This window comes from Erythranthe guttata, chromosome 6, assembly GCF_056151865.1.
Source record: "Erythranthe guttata isolate IM_541 chromosome 6, IM_541, whole genome shotgun sequence".
Classification (NCBI taxonomy): domain Eukaryota; kingdom Viridiplantae; phylum Streptophyta; class Magnoliopsida; order Lamiales; family Phrymaceae; genus Erythranthe; species Erythranthe guttata.
The window spans coordinates 17996125-18012131 of record NC_142538.1 but is presented as its reverse complement, the minus strand read 5'-3'; the positions used below and the strand labels follow the sequence as shown (position 1 = coordinate 18012131).

Genomic DNA, 16007 nt, shown 5'->3' with positions numbered 1-16007 from the left:
ACGGTTTATCACTCGGTGAAATCGATCGGGCAATATTTAACTTTACGAGCTTGTATATATTCAACACATGTTTTACACACATTCATGTGTGTTCATGATTGTGTGTAATCCCTGCATTAATATGTGATTATTTAATTACCTTTTTTTTTTTCTTCCCAAAATTTTTAAATACCCACCAAATAGAGGAAAAAATAAAATGATCATTGTAAACCACCATGTTTGGTGGTAATATACAAAATTAGAATAATTAGAAGGGACAAAAACACGGTGGTTGGTGGTGGCAACGACGGTGTTAGCAGGGCGGCACCGCTTCCGAATACCATCCCAAAATCGTCTTCACCGCCATTGCTGCCTGATCTGGGAGTTCCACCACCATTTGATACGCTGCCGCTGTTATCTCTGCAATTAAATTAATAAATGTTAAAATTCTAGAAATCAGCTCTATAAAAAAAATAAAATTATAAATCTAAAATTTCACCTGAAAATTTAATGAGAGATCTCATATTTGATTTTTGGGTAAATTATGGCCATACCCCTGTGGTCAGATCAAATTACGAAAACACCCCTCATGTTTGTGTAATTACAATCAATCCTCAACTATGAATATTCTTACACGTTTACCTTTGCGGTGACAATTTATACCTATTTTACCCCATTCGAGCTCCACATTTTCATACAAAACGAGAGTACAAACTAGAGAATATTCTACGGAATCTTCTAGATTCCTTTTAATTTACCACCGTACGGGATGTACGTTTAAGAAGATTTATAGATAAGGGGACAATTGCAATTATCTAAACGGGAGGGGTTTGGGCGTAATTTAACTTTGAATTTTTATGAACTCCCAATACTAAAAAAAAATTGTGAGCAATAAAAAAAGCACCTCCCCAAGCATGTTAAAAAGCAGTGAGTGGCAGTACTAAATACAAGACTTGTTGAGACAACTCAAAAAGGCTTTCTTCTGCCAGCTGTATTCTTGAAAATAGTATGCTGAAGTGGGGCCCACTCACATGCAAAAGATAAAAACATTATTTTCCAACACAAAAATTATTGACCTAATGGCTCTCGAGGGATGCAAAAGATCACCAATTGAAACAAAAGATTCTTAGATACTACATCCGGTGAAATACATCAGATAATTTTACAGTGTTAGATCCGCACACAATCACACACATATACATGTGGATGTGTGTAAAAGTGGATAGTTGACAATACACGTACACTTCGTGAAGTTCACCATGTGTACGTTCGAAAAAATCCGATCATTGCATCTACAATCGATTCACACACAAACACATGTAGTGTAGCATCTACCTTTACATGTATGTATTGATTGTAGAAGATACTACTTCTAGGGCATTTTTATTTTATTATTGTAAAAACATTCAATGATTTAGAGTAATTATTATCGAGGCAAACGACCGAAAGGGGCAAAAATCGGAATTTTGTGCGTACCTTTGACCACCAAGAACACCGGCATTCATGGTGAGTTGGTCAATGAGGGTAGCGGATTTCGCCTCGACACTCGATGCTTTCACACTAACCCCTTCACCCGACGGCACGAAGAACGCCCCGTTTACCAAAACGTCCCCCTCCGTTCTCCAATTCCAATTCGACCACTCCCCCTCGCTCACACCCTCGCGCTTCGTCACCTGTTTTTTTCGTCAAGACAAACACAAAATACAATTAATCGCACATCATCTTCAAAACAAATGTAAGACACCCCAACAAAAAAAGATTTAAGAAAAAAAAAAATATAAACCTCCTTAACACTAGGATCCGCCGGCGCAGAATAACGATTGCCCTCACTATTGAAGGTGGGACCCGCACTCCCACCAATCGCGTACATTCCCCACTCGAAATAATCATTGTTCACCACGTGTACGTAACCCCTCCTGCACCTAGGCATCCTTTGCATCAGCCCCTTCCCGAACACATTAAATGCTATCGTCACCTACACGAATCAAATTAACGATCGAATATAAGTACAACAATTTGCAAACTGTTGCACATATATGGTTGGCTGCAGGTTCCTTCATCACAAAAAAAAAAATGACACACACAAACATGTGTATGTGTGTGCGTGATCCAAGGGTAGATAATCGGACCTGCATTCCCGAGTCGGGCAAGTAGTTATCGTCGTGCCCCAAAAGCATAACCTCGTTGTGCTGGGCAAAGTAGTTGTTGGAGATCGTAATACCCGTGGACCCCATTATGATGTCGATCAATCCATCGGTGCAGTGCGAGAGAGCGCAATGGTCGATCCATATATTCCTCGATCCGAAGATCGAGATACCGTCACCGTCTGATTTGCCTCTCCACCCTACATGCGTGGGGCTCGACCTTATGTTAGTATTGCCCGACGGCAAGCAATTGTACACGTGCACATTGTGTATGATCACATTGCTCACGTACTGCAGAGTAACGCACCCGTTTCCCGTGATTTGAACGTTGGCCCCGCGCCCGTCGATGGTCTTGTCGTTGTTGACAATGAGCTCGTGCTTGAGCTTGATAACCATGTTCGATTGGAAAGTGATCCAAAGGGGCTCTTCTTGGATGACCGCGTGGCGGAGGGTCCCGGGTGTGGGGCTCACGGTGTCGCGGTCGGAGGAGTCGGTGACGACGTAGAAACGGCCCCCTTTGCCCCCCGTCGTGCCCTTGCCGAAGCCGATCGAGCAGTCGGCAAGGCGCTGGCGGTTGGACGACCAGTTGGGGTCGCACCGCCAGCAGTCGTCGATCGGGTTTCCGGTGAGGCATTGGGATTGGGCGGCATTGATTATCGGAGCCGCGAGGGTTTCGCGCCTTAGTGAAATAGATGCATTCACTCTCCTGTAAGTATGTTTTTTTTCTTTTTCTTTTCAATTATCCTTTTCCGGTGGAAATAAAAAAAGCAAAATAAATTGGCAAAAAAAAAAAAAGCAACACTGTAACAAATCAGGGGAACAAGATTGAAAAACAGGGTATTTATTTATTTAATTATTTATTTATTACAAGAGAATCTAAAATTTGAGAGAAGCATAGATCTTGAAATGCTATAAAGATTACAAACCCAGATAAACTATACACACTGTTACTAAATGTTTATAATATATATGAATGATTATATATATAGATATATAATTTGTGTATGTACCTTTTGAGTTCTTGAACCACAGATTCAGGGTGGGGGTGCTGATGTGGCAGGCTGAGATTGAAGAAACTGGTTGCTCCAATGGAAAGATTGAGAAATAAGAAGCTAAACAAGAAAATGCAGGTACGAGGAACCATTCTTTTTAGAACCCAGAAAATTAATTATGATTTTTTAATAGGGCTTAATTATTGATGGGTTTGAGCAGAACTGTAGAGAGAGAGAGAGAGAGGGAGAGGAGAGAGAGAGGAGAGAGAGAGTCTCTCACTACAAACTGATGAGTATGCAGTTTCCTAAGACACTACATAGTACAGTTCACATCTGCTAGCTAATATGCTTCTGCTCTTGGGGAGAAGCTACTGTTTTGATTAATTAAAGATAATAATAATAATTAATAATAATAATAATAATTATAATAGGAGTAAATTACAACCACCTTATGGTTAAATTATAAAAACCGCCTCTTGTTTGGATAATTACATCTACCCCTCAACTATAAATCTTCTTACACCTGGACTATGAATCTTCTTACACCTCAACTATGGACGAAAACACAGTAAATAATTAATTTCGAATTAATCTTATAAAACTCTGAAATCCACCAAAAAAAATAGAGAAAACTATAAATACTTTGTTAAAATTCGAAATTCTTCTCAAAATAAAGTCATAAGGCAGCTATTTATACTAATAAAATTGAAAACCCTATTTAAATTAAGAAAATACTAAAAATTACCAAAAATGGCAAAAACGAGTTAGAGTCTGATTCTAGTAGATCTCGTAATTTTGGGAACAACCCAATTTACGGAATCCTAATACGATTTTTCTATGATTTGATATTAATTTTCTAAAACTTACCTAAAATAGCAAAAACGAACTTTTATGAGTCTAAACGACGTTAGATTGCTGAAATTTGACGTGATTCATGAGCTTTGCTCATGAGTTATGTTCCTTACGCCGTTTCACTTGAGTTAGAGTTTGTTTCGTACTCAAATACAATTTGAGTTCGTAGAAAACCCTTATTTTTCCATAATTTCTTTCCATATTTCCACCAATGCCCATTAATAATTTTTCTCCGAATTAAATAGTTATTTTGCAATTCGAATCCAATTTGACGTTCGTAGATTTCGTGGAATGTCCTCTAGTTTGTACTCATTTTATGTAAATATATAGTTTCTGGTGCACTACAATATGATATATACAAGCTAAAAAACACATCTTATGATCATCTGGCTTCAAAATGTGGAGCTCGAATGGAATAAAACGAGTACAAAAGTGACAAAAATTCCATGTAATCAAGAAGATTCCACTAAATTTGAAACCACAAGGATAGACATAATTTATATTTAAGGGGTTTATTGTAATTATCCAAACATAAGAGGAGTTTTTGTAATTTACCATACCTCACAGCTGGTTGTAATTTACCCTTATTATAATAATTACAATAATAATTAAAGAAAGAAGAAAGAAAAAAAGAGAGGATCATTTAAAAGTTTTTAACTGTCATTAACGGTCAATTATCTATTTAGCCACTAATTCTTTCAACAGAAATATGTATAGATTGCAATTGGGATGGATTTTTTTTTTTTTTTAAATTTTTTTATGGGAATAGTAATTTTCATTTCGAACTCCGAGAATATCGATGTTTTTGGGATCGAACTGGAATGAATATGATATTTCATTTACCGGTTTGATTTTAATTATCGAAAATAATTCCGAAATTTTAATTGTATATTTCCCGAGATTCTAATCAAACAATAGCTTTCCTTTTCTTATTTGTTGTGAAGTTTTCTTCTCAATCGAACCGATGGAGCTATGTACTGCAACATAACGATGAGTGATGGAGGAAAATATCGACGACAATTTTGGTTTACGAAGAAACAATTTAATATTGCTTTTTTCAGAAGAACGTTCGATGACGAAACTACCAATTAGTGAAGATTAGGAATAATCGGACGTATTATACATTTTTTATAAACTTGTTGATTTGTTATTTAATTTTAAATTAAATTTTCTTTTAATTAGAAGGGGTTTATGTAATTTTCTTTGTAATCGAGAAATCGTACTTTTTTTTTACGGAATAGGTGTTAATCTTATGTATCATATTCTTATTGGTCGATTACGATCCGGGAAGTCAAAATACCCACTATATTTCTTCATTCGTAGTATCTACATTATGGTCAGCCGCTAGTCAGATTTATGTCTCCAAACATGCCGACTTTCTGACACTGTTCATGGTTCTAATACTCCCTCTTATATTATTATATTACTGAATTTTATTTCTTCTTAAATATTTATTGTTTTTTTTTTTTATTCGTATATGGTGAAATTGATTTAATTTATTTTTAAAAAGAAATAATAGAGACCTATAAAATTGTTGGGTCCATGGCCCAATTTGTACAAGTACCCCTCTTGAGCCCACGGCCCAATTAAAAAAAGAAAGAAATATTTTATCCAAATATTTAGTAATGCATTTGTCGAAAACGGCACTCCGTCGCGTCATGGTGTCGTTCTACCCGATTGCAGGCAGGCTGAACAGGATGAGAATGGGCGGTTCGAGATTGACTGCATCGCGGAGGGAACAGTTCTCGTGGAGGCGGAATTCGACGTCAACCTTGATAATTAATTTTGGTGATCGTTTCTCTTGTTTTGAACTTATTTTTTTAAGTGCAATGTCGATTACTATAATTTACTAAATATAGTAGTTGATTAATGTAAATTCATCTGTAATCTAATAGTTGATAATAAATTGTAGAAATCAACAATTAGATTATAAATTGTATAAAAAATTTAATAAAAAAAAATTAACTGAAGATATTTTAGTTCTATTGGATATATTTATTAGTTTTGTTATACATGTATCAAATTTCAATTCCAATTAAAACAAGGCTCGGAATTTGCTTCGGAAAGTCGTTCGGCTACTCCGAACCTAACAATCTCCTTCTATTTTCCCTCCCTACTTGAATCGCCCAGACAAAGAGAAAGCCACACACATGATATACATAAATACTTGTATATATTTGTATCTATAGAGAGAGAGAGAGAGAGAGAGAGAGAGAGATCGGCGTTAGCAGTGATGTCGGAGACGAAAGGTTTTCTGATTCTGGATTCGCGGAACGCCGCACCAACTCGAGGTAATTCTTCAAATCAGAAACATTTTTAGGGATTTGGATTGCTTAATCGCTATTTTTTCTTACACTGTACGCTGATTTTCTGGTAGTTAATCCTCTAGGGTTTTGAATGGGCTTTCTTCATACTACGTTCTATCAATAAAATTTTCTGCAATTTACCAACTGATGATTGGTTAAACAGCGCCAATTTCGCTGTAGAAGCTTCTTCATTGTGTGTTTACTAGCTTTAGATGCTTTTACTGAGTTGTACAGTGCCGAGTTTTGTAAACTCAGTTTCGTAATTAGACTTGAGATATTGCTCGCTAATCTCTTAATTTGTTACTAATTATTGCAGCTTGTCGTATTTTCGTAATTTTCTTAGGGGTTTACTTATGTAGCAGCTCAAATTTGGTCTCTGAGGTTGAAGATTATTTTTTTTTATTTAAATTATTTTATTTATTTTAATTTTCTTATGAAATTTTGGATATAGCAAAGAAAGAAGCTAGGCCGGCCCCACAAAATCCGGCGAGGAAGAAGCTTGCAGATATTAGCAACTTGCCGCAAAATAATAAAAGGCCATTAATTCAAGAGAAGTTGCAGTCTGTTGAGACAACTACCTACATTGAACAGCTGCAGAAGGTAAAATTTTATTTGCTCGGTTTATGATTACCACGATTAGTTTATTGATTGTGAGCACGTTTTTTATTCAGGAAAACATGGCTTTGGTGAAGATGTTGGCGCAAAGAAAGTATCCTCTACTGTTCAATTTGGTTTAAAAGTTTTGAATACGTTTTGCAGCAGAAATACTGGCATCCCGTTAGTTGTTATACTTGTTGTGGTTCCTCAATGTTTTGTAATAGCAAAATCATCGAACAAGGTGGAGCTGAGTTAGACCGATTGAGATTGATTCTGCGTAAAATGCAGGAACAGAATCAACAGCTAGCATCGTCAAACAGCCAGATGCTTGCGGTGTGTTTATTTTGAAGTATCATGCATGCAGTTCTTGAATTTTATTGAATTTTTGTTATTGCACTTAGTTGACATTGATTTATTGGATTTCAGGACCTGAATTCAGGTAAAGATCGGGTAAGTTCAACAACGAATATTTTTCGTTATATTTATATGATTTAATTCCTGATGTTGATAATTATTTTGTTGTTTGCTCTGTTTCAGTTAAAAGTGTTGCAGCATGAGCTTGGCTGCACAAGTGGTCTGCTTAAAGCTAGAAAATTACAACTTGAGGTTATAATTGCGTCTGCTCGTAGCAACATTATTTTAGTATGGTATGTTTTAACGTGTGTTCGTTGGTTTCTCAGGAAAATGCAATAACTAAACCATCTAAAAATGCTGATGCTCAGGTACGCAAAGCACTTTGTATTATTTACTAGTTTATTCCATCCTATTGTGTGTGCGTGTGTGTGTGTGTGCTGTATTTTTTATTCATGTAAATCACCGCTCTGTGTGTTCTCGATGCTTCCAAACACAGTATTTTCTTTTTTTTTTTTGGTTATAACCTTCGGTATGGCTGCTCTGCTCTAACCTTCTATTATGTGAAACCGATGAAGTTTCCACTTGAAGGGGAGTCTTCGAAAGAAGGTCAAGATGATGAAAAACCTCATAACACCAAAATGGCTTCACAATTAGACAGTGAGTAATTACTCTGGGATTACCTTGTTACATTTGAAAAAAAAAAAAAAATATATATATATATATATACATATATATATATATATATATATATATATATATATATGTATATATATATATATATATACATATCATTTCTTGGATCATGTGTAGGTTTGGGCACTTCTGAGCAACTCCAATCGAAGGAGAAGACCGAAAATAGAAGGTTCGTTTTGCTTGTTCTTGAATTAGGAATAAATAAATACATCGTATTAATTTCTTGTTTTTCTCTTTATCTTTTTTACGTCTTCTATTATTCATCATCGCAGCAGGCGTTTTACGAGGAGGCAATCTGCTGTATTTAAACCGGTGGAACTAAAACCTGTTGAGGTTTCGTTTCAGACAGATGACACTATAGTTCCCCCATGTCCATTACATGTTGATCATGTCCTAGAAAAAGAGTCGGCTGACGAGAGTACAGTAGTAAAAGACGAAGATAAGAAAGACGATTATGCCCTCGAAAACGAAGCTGAAGAGTTTGAAAAACCAAACCTCGGCAGGCCATCGCGTGTAGCAGCCAAAAAAGTTCAGTCCTACAAAGAGATTCCGTTAAACGTGAAAATGCGTAGACCTGAGTGACACATACTTGTGAGTCAGTACTAACTACTTTTAGATATTCTTACAGCGATTGCATCAAATTCTCGTCTCCTTACATGTGCATGCTGTCATTTTTTTTTTTTAATGTTTTGTTCATATATTTGTTCTTGATTGATATGCAAATATTCACGGTTAATGTACTGTAAATGGTTTGAAAACGGAAACCGGATTTTGTGATAATGAAAACTCATACTTGCGAAAGCTATCCTTCGGTTTCAAGAATCTGAATGGTTTGTGGTTATAAGAGCTTAGTTTGACTTTTGTGGCTGAGCAAATAGGTTCGTGTTTGACTTTTCGGAGTACTATATTTCCGGTTTAACTCACAGTATTGCTTGTATTACTGAGAGGCTGTAGAGAGACGGTGGGACTAGAGGTGGCAAGTGGCTGAGCCGCTCAGGCGGCGGTGGAAACAGGCTTCAAGGGTGGTGATTGTTTTATTTAAAATCGAGCTTGCGATTATTTTATTTAAAACCCATTTGTTCGAAATCTAACATTTCAATAAAGAAGGAAAAATCCGAAAAATGGGATCCACTTTCTAAAAGTATCGAATTTCTACATGTAGTCGATCAACAAGGTGACAAAAACTTGATACTTCGTATCTTATATCCACCAATTCTGTCATATTCAAACCAGCACAAACCGTGTTACTGCACGAAGAAAAAAAACTCGGAATTTGAGATGGAGTGTATATCGATTATTCGCTTACACGCTAGCGTATGCGGATGTGCGTATTGAGTGTTTAAATGAATAATAGCAATATCGCACTTCAACTGGTGCAATAAGAATAAATCGATAATCTCGTCTCCTTAAACAAAATTGTGATTCAATTCGAACATTAAAAGCAAACTTTCATGATGAGGCATCTCCCTTATCTTCAAAGAAAATATATTTGCACGCTATATATAAATTAATGAATGCAAAATTGTTATATATATACATATCACTTGTACTAATGTAACAAAAAACTTAATCATTTCTTGATATTGGATTCTTTCCCTTTATCTAATTCTATAATTCTTTATCTTTCATCATAAGTAACAATGAAGAATTAAGGAATTAAGAAAAGATTCTTGCTATAAAAAAAGAAAAGGTTGCCATTGGCATAATTATTTTATTTAAAATATTATTTTTTTCACTACATGAAGAATGATTGAAATATAATAACACTAAGTGCTTGGAATAAAATAATTAAGAAAATCTTTAGATTATCCTTGTCTTTGACATGTCATTTCCTTATAATTGTGACAATTACATATATAGCTAACATAGAATATAACACACTATTTAGTATTTACATAGTTTATCCAGTTCGATTTACATCTTTCGTGTGATTTGTGCAGACTATTGAATCTTTCTTAGTTTGTCCAGTACAATTTACACCTCTCACGTGGTTTGCATAAAATTATTATATGAAATATGAAAAAAAGAACATAAAATTATGGAAGGAAAAGTTATCCATATAAATTATAATGCATATTTTGCTCTTTCATAAGTCAAATTTCCAAATCATTTCTTTTCACTATTTACATTGCATAATTGATGTTCCCTTGTTATTAATCATTATATGCTTTTTCATGAGATGAACTCCTAACCCTAAAACACTTGCCACTAACTATAAAACCCTAAACATCATAGTATGTAAGAAACAATTGATAGTTGAGCATGGGATAAAATCATTTATTTATTTAATTTGTTGGATTTGAGCTAGGGAAACTTAATTAAGGTTTTGGATATGGCTACTTAATTAATTATGTCCTTATGAATTCTTACTTTAATAATTATGTTTTAATTTTTTATGGGAATTTTTTCAATTGGTTGAAATGAATTTCTAGATGACTTTTGAAACAAAAAATCTGGCTTTTATATATGTGTTTTGGAGCATGCAGACAAAGCTATGCATGCATATATTAATTATTATTTTATTTTTTGTATTTTTGTAAACATTTTTCAAATATAAACATTATCCAAATCTTTTTGATTGACATGCTATAGATTTGAACATTATTTCTAAATTATTTAATTTTGTAGGGAAGTACAATGTCAATGTTTTGTTACATTCACATTTAAATTTTATTCTTTCTCCGAAAAATATTCGCATTTCTTTCGCTCGAACGTGTTGGTACATTTAGATCAATAATTATTAAGAAAATCCTAGAAATACAAGAACTAATTAGGAGTTTAAGCGAATAGAATCGAGTGTAACACATGATTGTTTAAACTTATTTGAACTTTTGTCGAGCACTGTAGATTACGTTTAAGTTTGATTTGATTAACAACTGAGTCGAGCTCGATCGATCTTTAATCAAGTAGAACTTCAATTTTTATATGTATTAAAGTTGACCGAGCTTGATCTTACTACATATTTTATCAATCTCCAGTCGATCTCGAGTTGAACTTCACATAACAAATCAGTATCGAAAGAGTTTTTAAAGATCGATTTCGATATATTTATGAAATCGAAAAATATATATATTTAAATAAAAGAAATTATGTATGTGGGCCCACACAAAAACGCGTGGTGGAGCAGTTAACCTTGGTCAGAAATCTCAAATCCTTGCTTTGTTCTCCAAAAGGTTTCCATAAGGGCCCTACCATTAATCTCTGAATTATTTTTCTTATATTTTTCTTCCTTTTTTCTTTTAATAATCAAATATATATTTTAAAATTAATTAGTAATTAATTTGGCATTTTATGAACTGAAAATTATTCTTGAAAATGACTTTGTAGCTTCACCATTTACCTAAAATATCAATTAACAGCTGGTGTCGACTATCGAATGACGTATATTTCAATACGTTTAAGATATTTCAGGTTTGCTATGCCAACGAACAATAAAGTCACCATAATTTACATTATTTCATCAAAATCTGTCGGGTCAGGCGATGTGGGCCCTAAGGACGAGAAATTTCACCTTTTGGTGCAAGTAAATTGGTCACAATAATAATAACAAGTAGTAGAAAATAAACATTATTTGAGTATAAAATGTATTTAGCATCTCAAATAATATTGTACCACATAACATCAAAGTGTTTATTTAGACAAGTCATATTCTTCAAAATTCAAATAATTATAATTCTTGAAATAAGATTTAATTTATTTATGATTCATATAGCTAGTCATTTTCTTTTTCTTGTGTGTGTGTGTGTGTGTGTGTGTGTACCATGAGAGTCAAAAAGGGCATGTAAAAACCACAAGCATGTACTCTTATAGGAAAAAAAGACCAAATAAAATGTGTGCCATCATTACATTATCTTTAGCTTCATTACATGCAACCTTATTAACCCAAACTGGTTTATAAAAGACTCAAAAAATATTTTTTTTTGGGTGTGAACTTAGGATAAATACATATTCTCAACAAGCAATTGAGGACTTATTAGTAATTTATTATTATTATTTTTGGCGGGAGTGGGAAAGCTCGCGTGTTCCAAATTCGTGCACATTATTACATAACCGAAACAATAATAGATATTCAGGAGGGAAACCAAAAAATAAAATAAAAAATATAATATAGAAAAAGGTGTAATGGAATCATAAAGAAGGGGACACAAAATCCACCCCTCTCTCTTATCCTTAATTTTGCCGATTCTTTAGATGCTACATCTGTTGAAATAAATGATCGAGAAGTTCTCTAACTTTTTGATTTATGCAAAATATGCATGTACTGATCTATACACGTGTACAGTAGAATATATAACTCTGACCAGAGTAGCATAAAACAACCCTACTAATGCAAATTTTTTTCGAAAGTAAAAAACGGTCATCGTATACTAAGAATCTACTAGTATAAAGTTAAGCCCTAGCCACCATCCTTTTTGTGTCCAACCATATTTCCAATGACCACACCACAAAAGTAGTAAAAGTATGAACAACAAACATAACTACTTGAAAACCCTTATAACCAAAGTTGAAACAACCTCATTAACATTTCCCTTTTGTGCTCTTTCTCTCTCTACTCTCTCTCTCTAAAGATCAAGAAAACACTCACTTAGACCAAAAATGGAAGACCAATGCAGCCCTCTTAGCTGGGCTTACTACTATCAAGAAGAGGTATAATAATTTTGTAAATAATATTTTCTTTTTTCGATTTTGTTTTCGGGTTTCTGGGTTTTCGGGTTTTTTTCGGGACTAAAATTTATGTGCATTGTGTGTTTTTTTTAGGGAGTTGAGGAATTGAAGCAATCACTCTTCTACTCAACCCTAGAGCTAGAATCAGCTGTACTCGCAGCCCATGAGGAAATTTCAAGGAAAGATGATGAAATCCTACAACTCAATAATTTAATAGCAAAGATCATCAAAGAGAGAGATGAATTTGAAGCCAAATGCCAAAATCTTGTGGTTGAAAAACAGTTGCTTTCCCAACAAGTACAAATCCACAACTTGGAATATTGTTGTCCTAATAATTATTCAAGTGGCTCAATTACTAGCAATAATGACAACATTGCCCTTTCTCCCTCCGACTGCGACGACACTCTCCCGCCGCCGACGATTCTTGACGTGGCGGACGGAATCACGCTGAAGAGGCCGTTGCCGGAGAAGGGGAAGTTCTTGCAAGCGGTGATGGAAGCAGGGCCGCTCCTCCAGACACTTCTTCTGGCGGGGCCGCTCCCGCGGTGGCAGCATCCGCCGCCGAAGCTCAACTCCGGCGACATTCCGCCGGTCACGATTTCGTCCCCGGCGGCGTCGTCGGCGGCGGCAAAAATCTTGCACCAAGATTCTTGCCGCCTAGTTAGCCCTAGTGGTGGATTCACTAACAAGAGGGCCATGGTCAACATGGATAAAGACTTGGATTTTTCTCCAATCTCCAAATTTCAAAAAGTTTGTTCACCAATTAATTAGCTAATATATATATTAATATATAGCAAAAAAAAAAAAAGAAAGAAAAAAGAATATCCATCTTTTTCTTTCGTAAAAAACTAGGTAGTATTTTTCAAGTTAGTGTTTGAATCCTTTGAAGAGCTCAAAGAGATCATTACCATGGACTTAATGGTAATTAAGGTAAAAGTATTTTAGAAGTTTAATTTGTACATTTTAATTATGGTTTGTGTTAGAGATTTTGAGGATCTTTAACTAATCGTAGGTCTCGTAGATGATGCAACTGGTGAAATACACGGGATATATACCCGCGTATGTAGATTTCACTTACACACATTCACAAATATATACATGTTGGTGTGTGTAAAACGTGTACTGAATATATACACGTGTATGGTAGAACTACTGCAGATTAGGTTTATTAGGTAGAGAGTGAGAGATTTGAAGTGTCCGGGCTCAATGTATCAGCCCCTTTTAGCTTTTGGTTTGGGATGTAGACTTTGAATCATTTTTATTTTATTTTTATTAATTTTTTCCTACTTTATTTATTTTATTCTAATTTTGGCCCCATGGAATTATCAAAATGGGGATAGTGCAGAAATTCTCCAATGTGTGTGGGGATTTTGTATGAATTGCAAATCTCTGTTTTTTTTTTTTTTTGGCATATGGAATTATATATTGGTTAAATTACAATCGCATCTTTAGGTAAGATTTATTTACAAAAAACCCCTTCATTTTTTCATAATTACATCCACCCCTGTATTTTTTATATTTCTTAGATTAACACCCTTTTGCAGGGGTGTGGATGTAAGAAATTTACAAACTGCATGGGACTGAATGTACTTTCTAAAACAATAAGGGGTTCTGTTATAAATAGACTTTGCATTAGGGAGGTTGTTGTAATTTAACCTTATATATTAGATTAAGTGTATCTTTGGAGATTTTGTTGTTTGTAGATATGCAATCATCACTTGGAAGATGGTTTTATATTTTAATAGAAATTAATTAAAGTTGTTGCTTTTTAATTATATCATTTTCTTGCTTTAGTCATGTCATTGTTATTTTCCTTTTAAAGTGATTAGTGTATTATTATTATTATATATATTTAATATAATCTTAACAAACAATCATAAATGCCGGTACCAATTCATTGAAAAAGCAAGATTAGTTAGTTGGTATATTTGATTAATTTGTTAAGAAATTTTGCCAATGTACTTATTACATTACATTAGATTAAATTAAATTATACATTAAATACCGCTTGCATTTTTCCAATCATAATATTTCACCAAGATTTGTGGAGGATAGACCCCGTCGAAGAGAATACCTTCCGGATCCGCTTCCCAATAACAAGAATGCGAAAAGCATTCATTCCTATGTTTCGAACTGAAAACAACGAATGCCCTGTCCTTCGAACCCCACCAGAGATGACAGAAGAATAAAGTATTCTGTATGTAACTGTTGCAAAAATCCCATTTGAAAATCTGGCCGGTGGTCAGATTATGAAACCCTAAATCATCATCTTTAGACGCACAGTGCAGTCTCAACTGCGGAGAATCTGAAGGGAGGCTATTAGCAACGTAAATGGTGTATTTAGGAGTTATGATACATTTTCGTTTTTCGGAGGCCATTCCTTGAAATAAGTTAGCCAATATGAAGAGAAGTACCAAAGTGATCTTCATTTTTGGGGTGAAATTTGATAATGTTTAATTTGCTCTATGTGAAATTTGATAAATAATATGAATTTGGGTATCGGTTTTTATAGAGTTAATTCGAATTTTTAATGATAGATTATGGTAATATTTTAGGTAGATTGTTGGCATATATATTGTTTTTGTATATATATTGACATGATATTACACCTATATTTTGTATTCTACTATTCGAGTAATGAAGAATCTAGGGGCGCGTTTGGTGGTCTATTCTATGCTACACTCGAAAATTTTATTGAACATCTAAGATGTTGACACATGGCACTCGGAAATAGTAAACTTCATTAATTATTCATCAAATAAACATTTGATTACAAATTAACACAATTAATTTATTCTTAACTAATTCCAATCATACATTTTGACCAACGCTTGCGGAGGATAAACGCCGTCGAAAAGAATACCTTCCGGATCCGCTTCCCAATAGCAAGCTTTCTTAAAGCAATCGGCTCTATGTTTCGAAGTGTAAACGTTGAAAGCTCGATGCTTCGAACCCCAACGAAAGTTACAAAAGAATAAAGTATTCTCGATATAACTATCGCAAAAGCTCCAATTAAAACTCTGACCCGCTTGAAGGGTGCGAGTTCCAAGATCATCATTTTTAGACGCACAGTGTGCAATTAACGGCTGCGAATTTCGAGGGAGGCTATTAACGATATAAACGGTGTATTTAGTAGTTAAAACACACTTTCGTTTTTCCGAGGCCATTGCTTGAAAGAAATTAATGGATATCAAGATGAATAAAGTCTTCATTATCATGTTGATCGATAGAAATGATGGACTAAAAGATTTTTCTACAAATGTATTATATTTTTTTTTCATTTGAAACATGCTTTTATAGAGTTAATTTATATTTGTTTTTCAATTAACCCTATTTAAAATCGTTTAGTCAACTGTGGTTAGGTCGAGTTTCTTAAACTAATCCAATTTTAAGGGGAAAGAGATTGGGATTAGGCTAAAATATCG

At 34.4% G+C, this 16007-nt stretch overlaps 4 protein-coding genes across 5 annotated transcripts; 2 read left to right on the top strand and 2 right to left on the bottom strand.

Annotated features, from left to right (window-relative positions):
* Positions 1-14: 14 nt before the first annotated feature.
* On the bottom strand, positions 15-3474 carry LOC105955575 (putative pectate lyase 5). The gene is made up of 5 exons (XM_012979325.2): positions 3134-3474; positions 2109-2829; positions 1763-1954; positions 1456-1652; positions 15-399 (listed from the first exon to the last, which is right to left on the bottom strand). Exons 1-5 carry the CDS (start codon positions 3265-3267, stop codon positions 201-203), a joined length of 1443 nt encoding a protein of 480 aa, XP_012834779.2. The 5' UTR covers positions 3268-3474; the 3' UTR covers positions 15-200.
* A 2447-nt stretch (positions 3475-5921) lies between these two features.
* On the top strand, positions 5922-8722 carry LOC105955576 (SHUGOSHIN 1). 2 transcript variants are annotated; one of them, XM_012979327.2, is made up of 10 exons: positions 5922-6258; positions 6725-6873; positions 6945-6982; positions 7095-7203; positions 7297-7320; positions 7408-7476; positions 7551-7592; positions 7800-7881; positions 8035-8086; positions 8193-8722. In XM_012979327.2, exons 1-10 carry the CDS (start codon positions 6201-6203, stop codon positions 8497-8499), a joined length of 930 nt encoding a protein of 309 aa, XP_012834781.2. In that variant the 5' UTR covers positions 5922-6200; the 3' UTR covers positions 8500-8722. The 2 variants fall into 2 exon arrangements, with proteins under 2 accessions (XP_012834781.2, XP_012834780.2); XM_012979326.2 differs by having other exon boundaries at positions 8190-8722.
* A 3652-nt stretch (positions 8723-12374) lies between these two features.
* Positions 12375-14352, top strand: LOC105955406 (uncharacterized). Its single transcript, XM_012979121.2, has 2 exons — positions 12375-12564; positions 12676-14352. The coding sequence occupies exons 1-2, from the start codon at positions 12514-12516 to the stop codon at positions 13351-13353; spliced, it is 729 nt and encodes a 242-aa protein (XP_012834575.2). The 5' UTR covers positions 12375-12513; the 3' UTR covers positions 13354-14352.
* Positions 14353-14579: 227 nt separating this feature from the next.
* Positions 14580-15011, bottom strand: LOC148770323 (S-protein homolog 5-like). Its single transcript, XM_088819114.1, has one exon. The coding sequence runs from the start codon at positions 15009-15011 to the stop codon at positions 14580-14582; it is 432 nt and encodes a 143-aa protein (XP_088675240.1).
* Between the last annotated feature and the right edge of the window lie 996 nt (positions 15012-16007).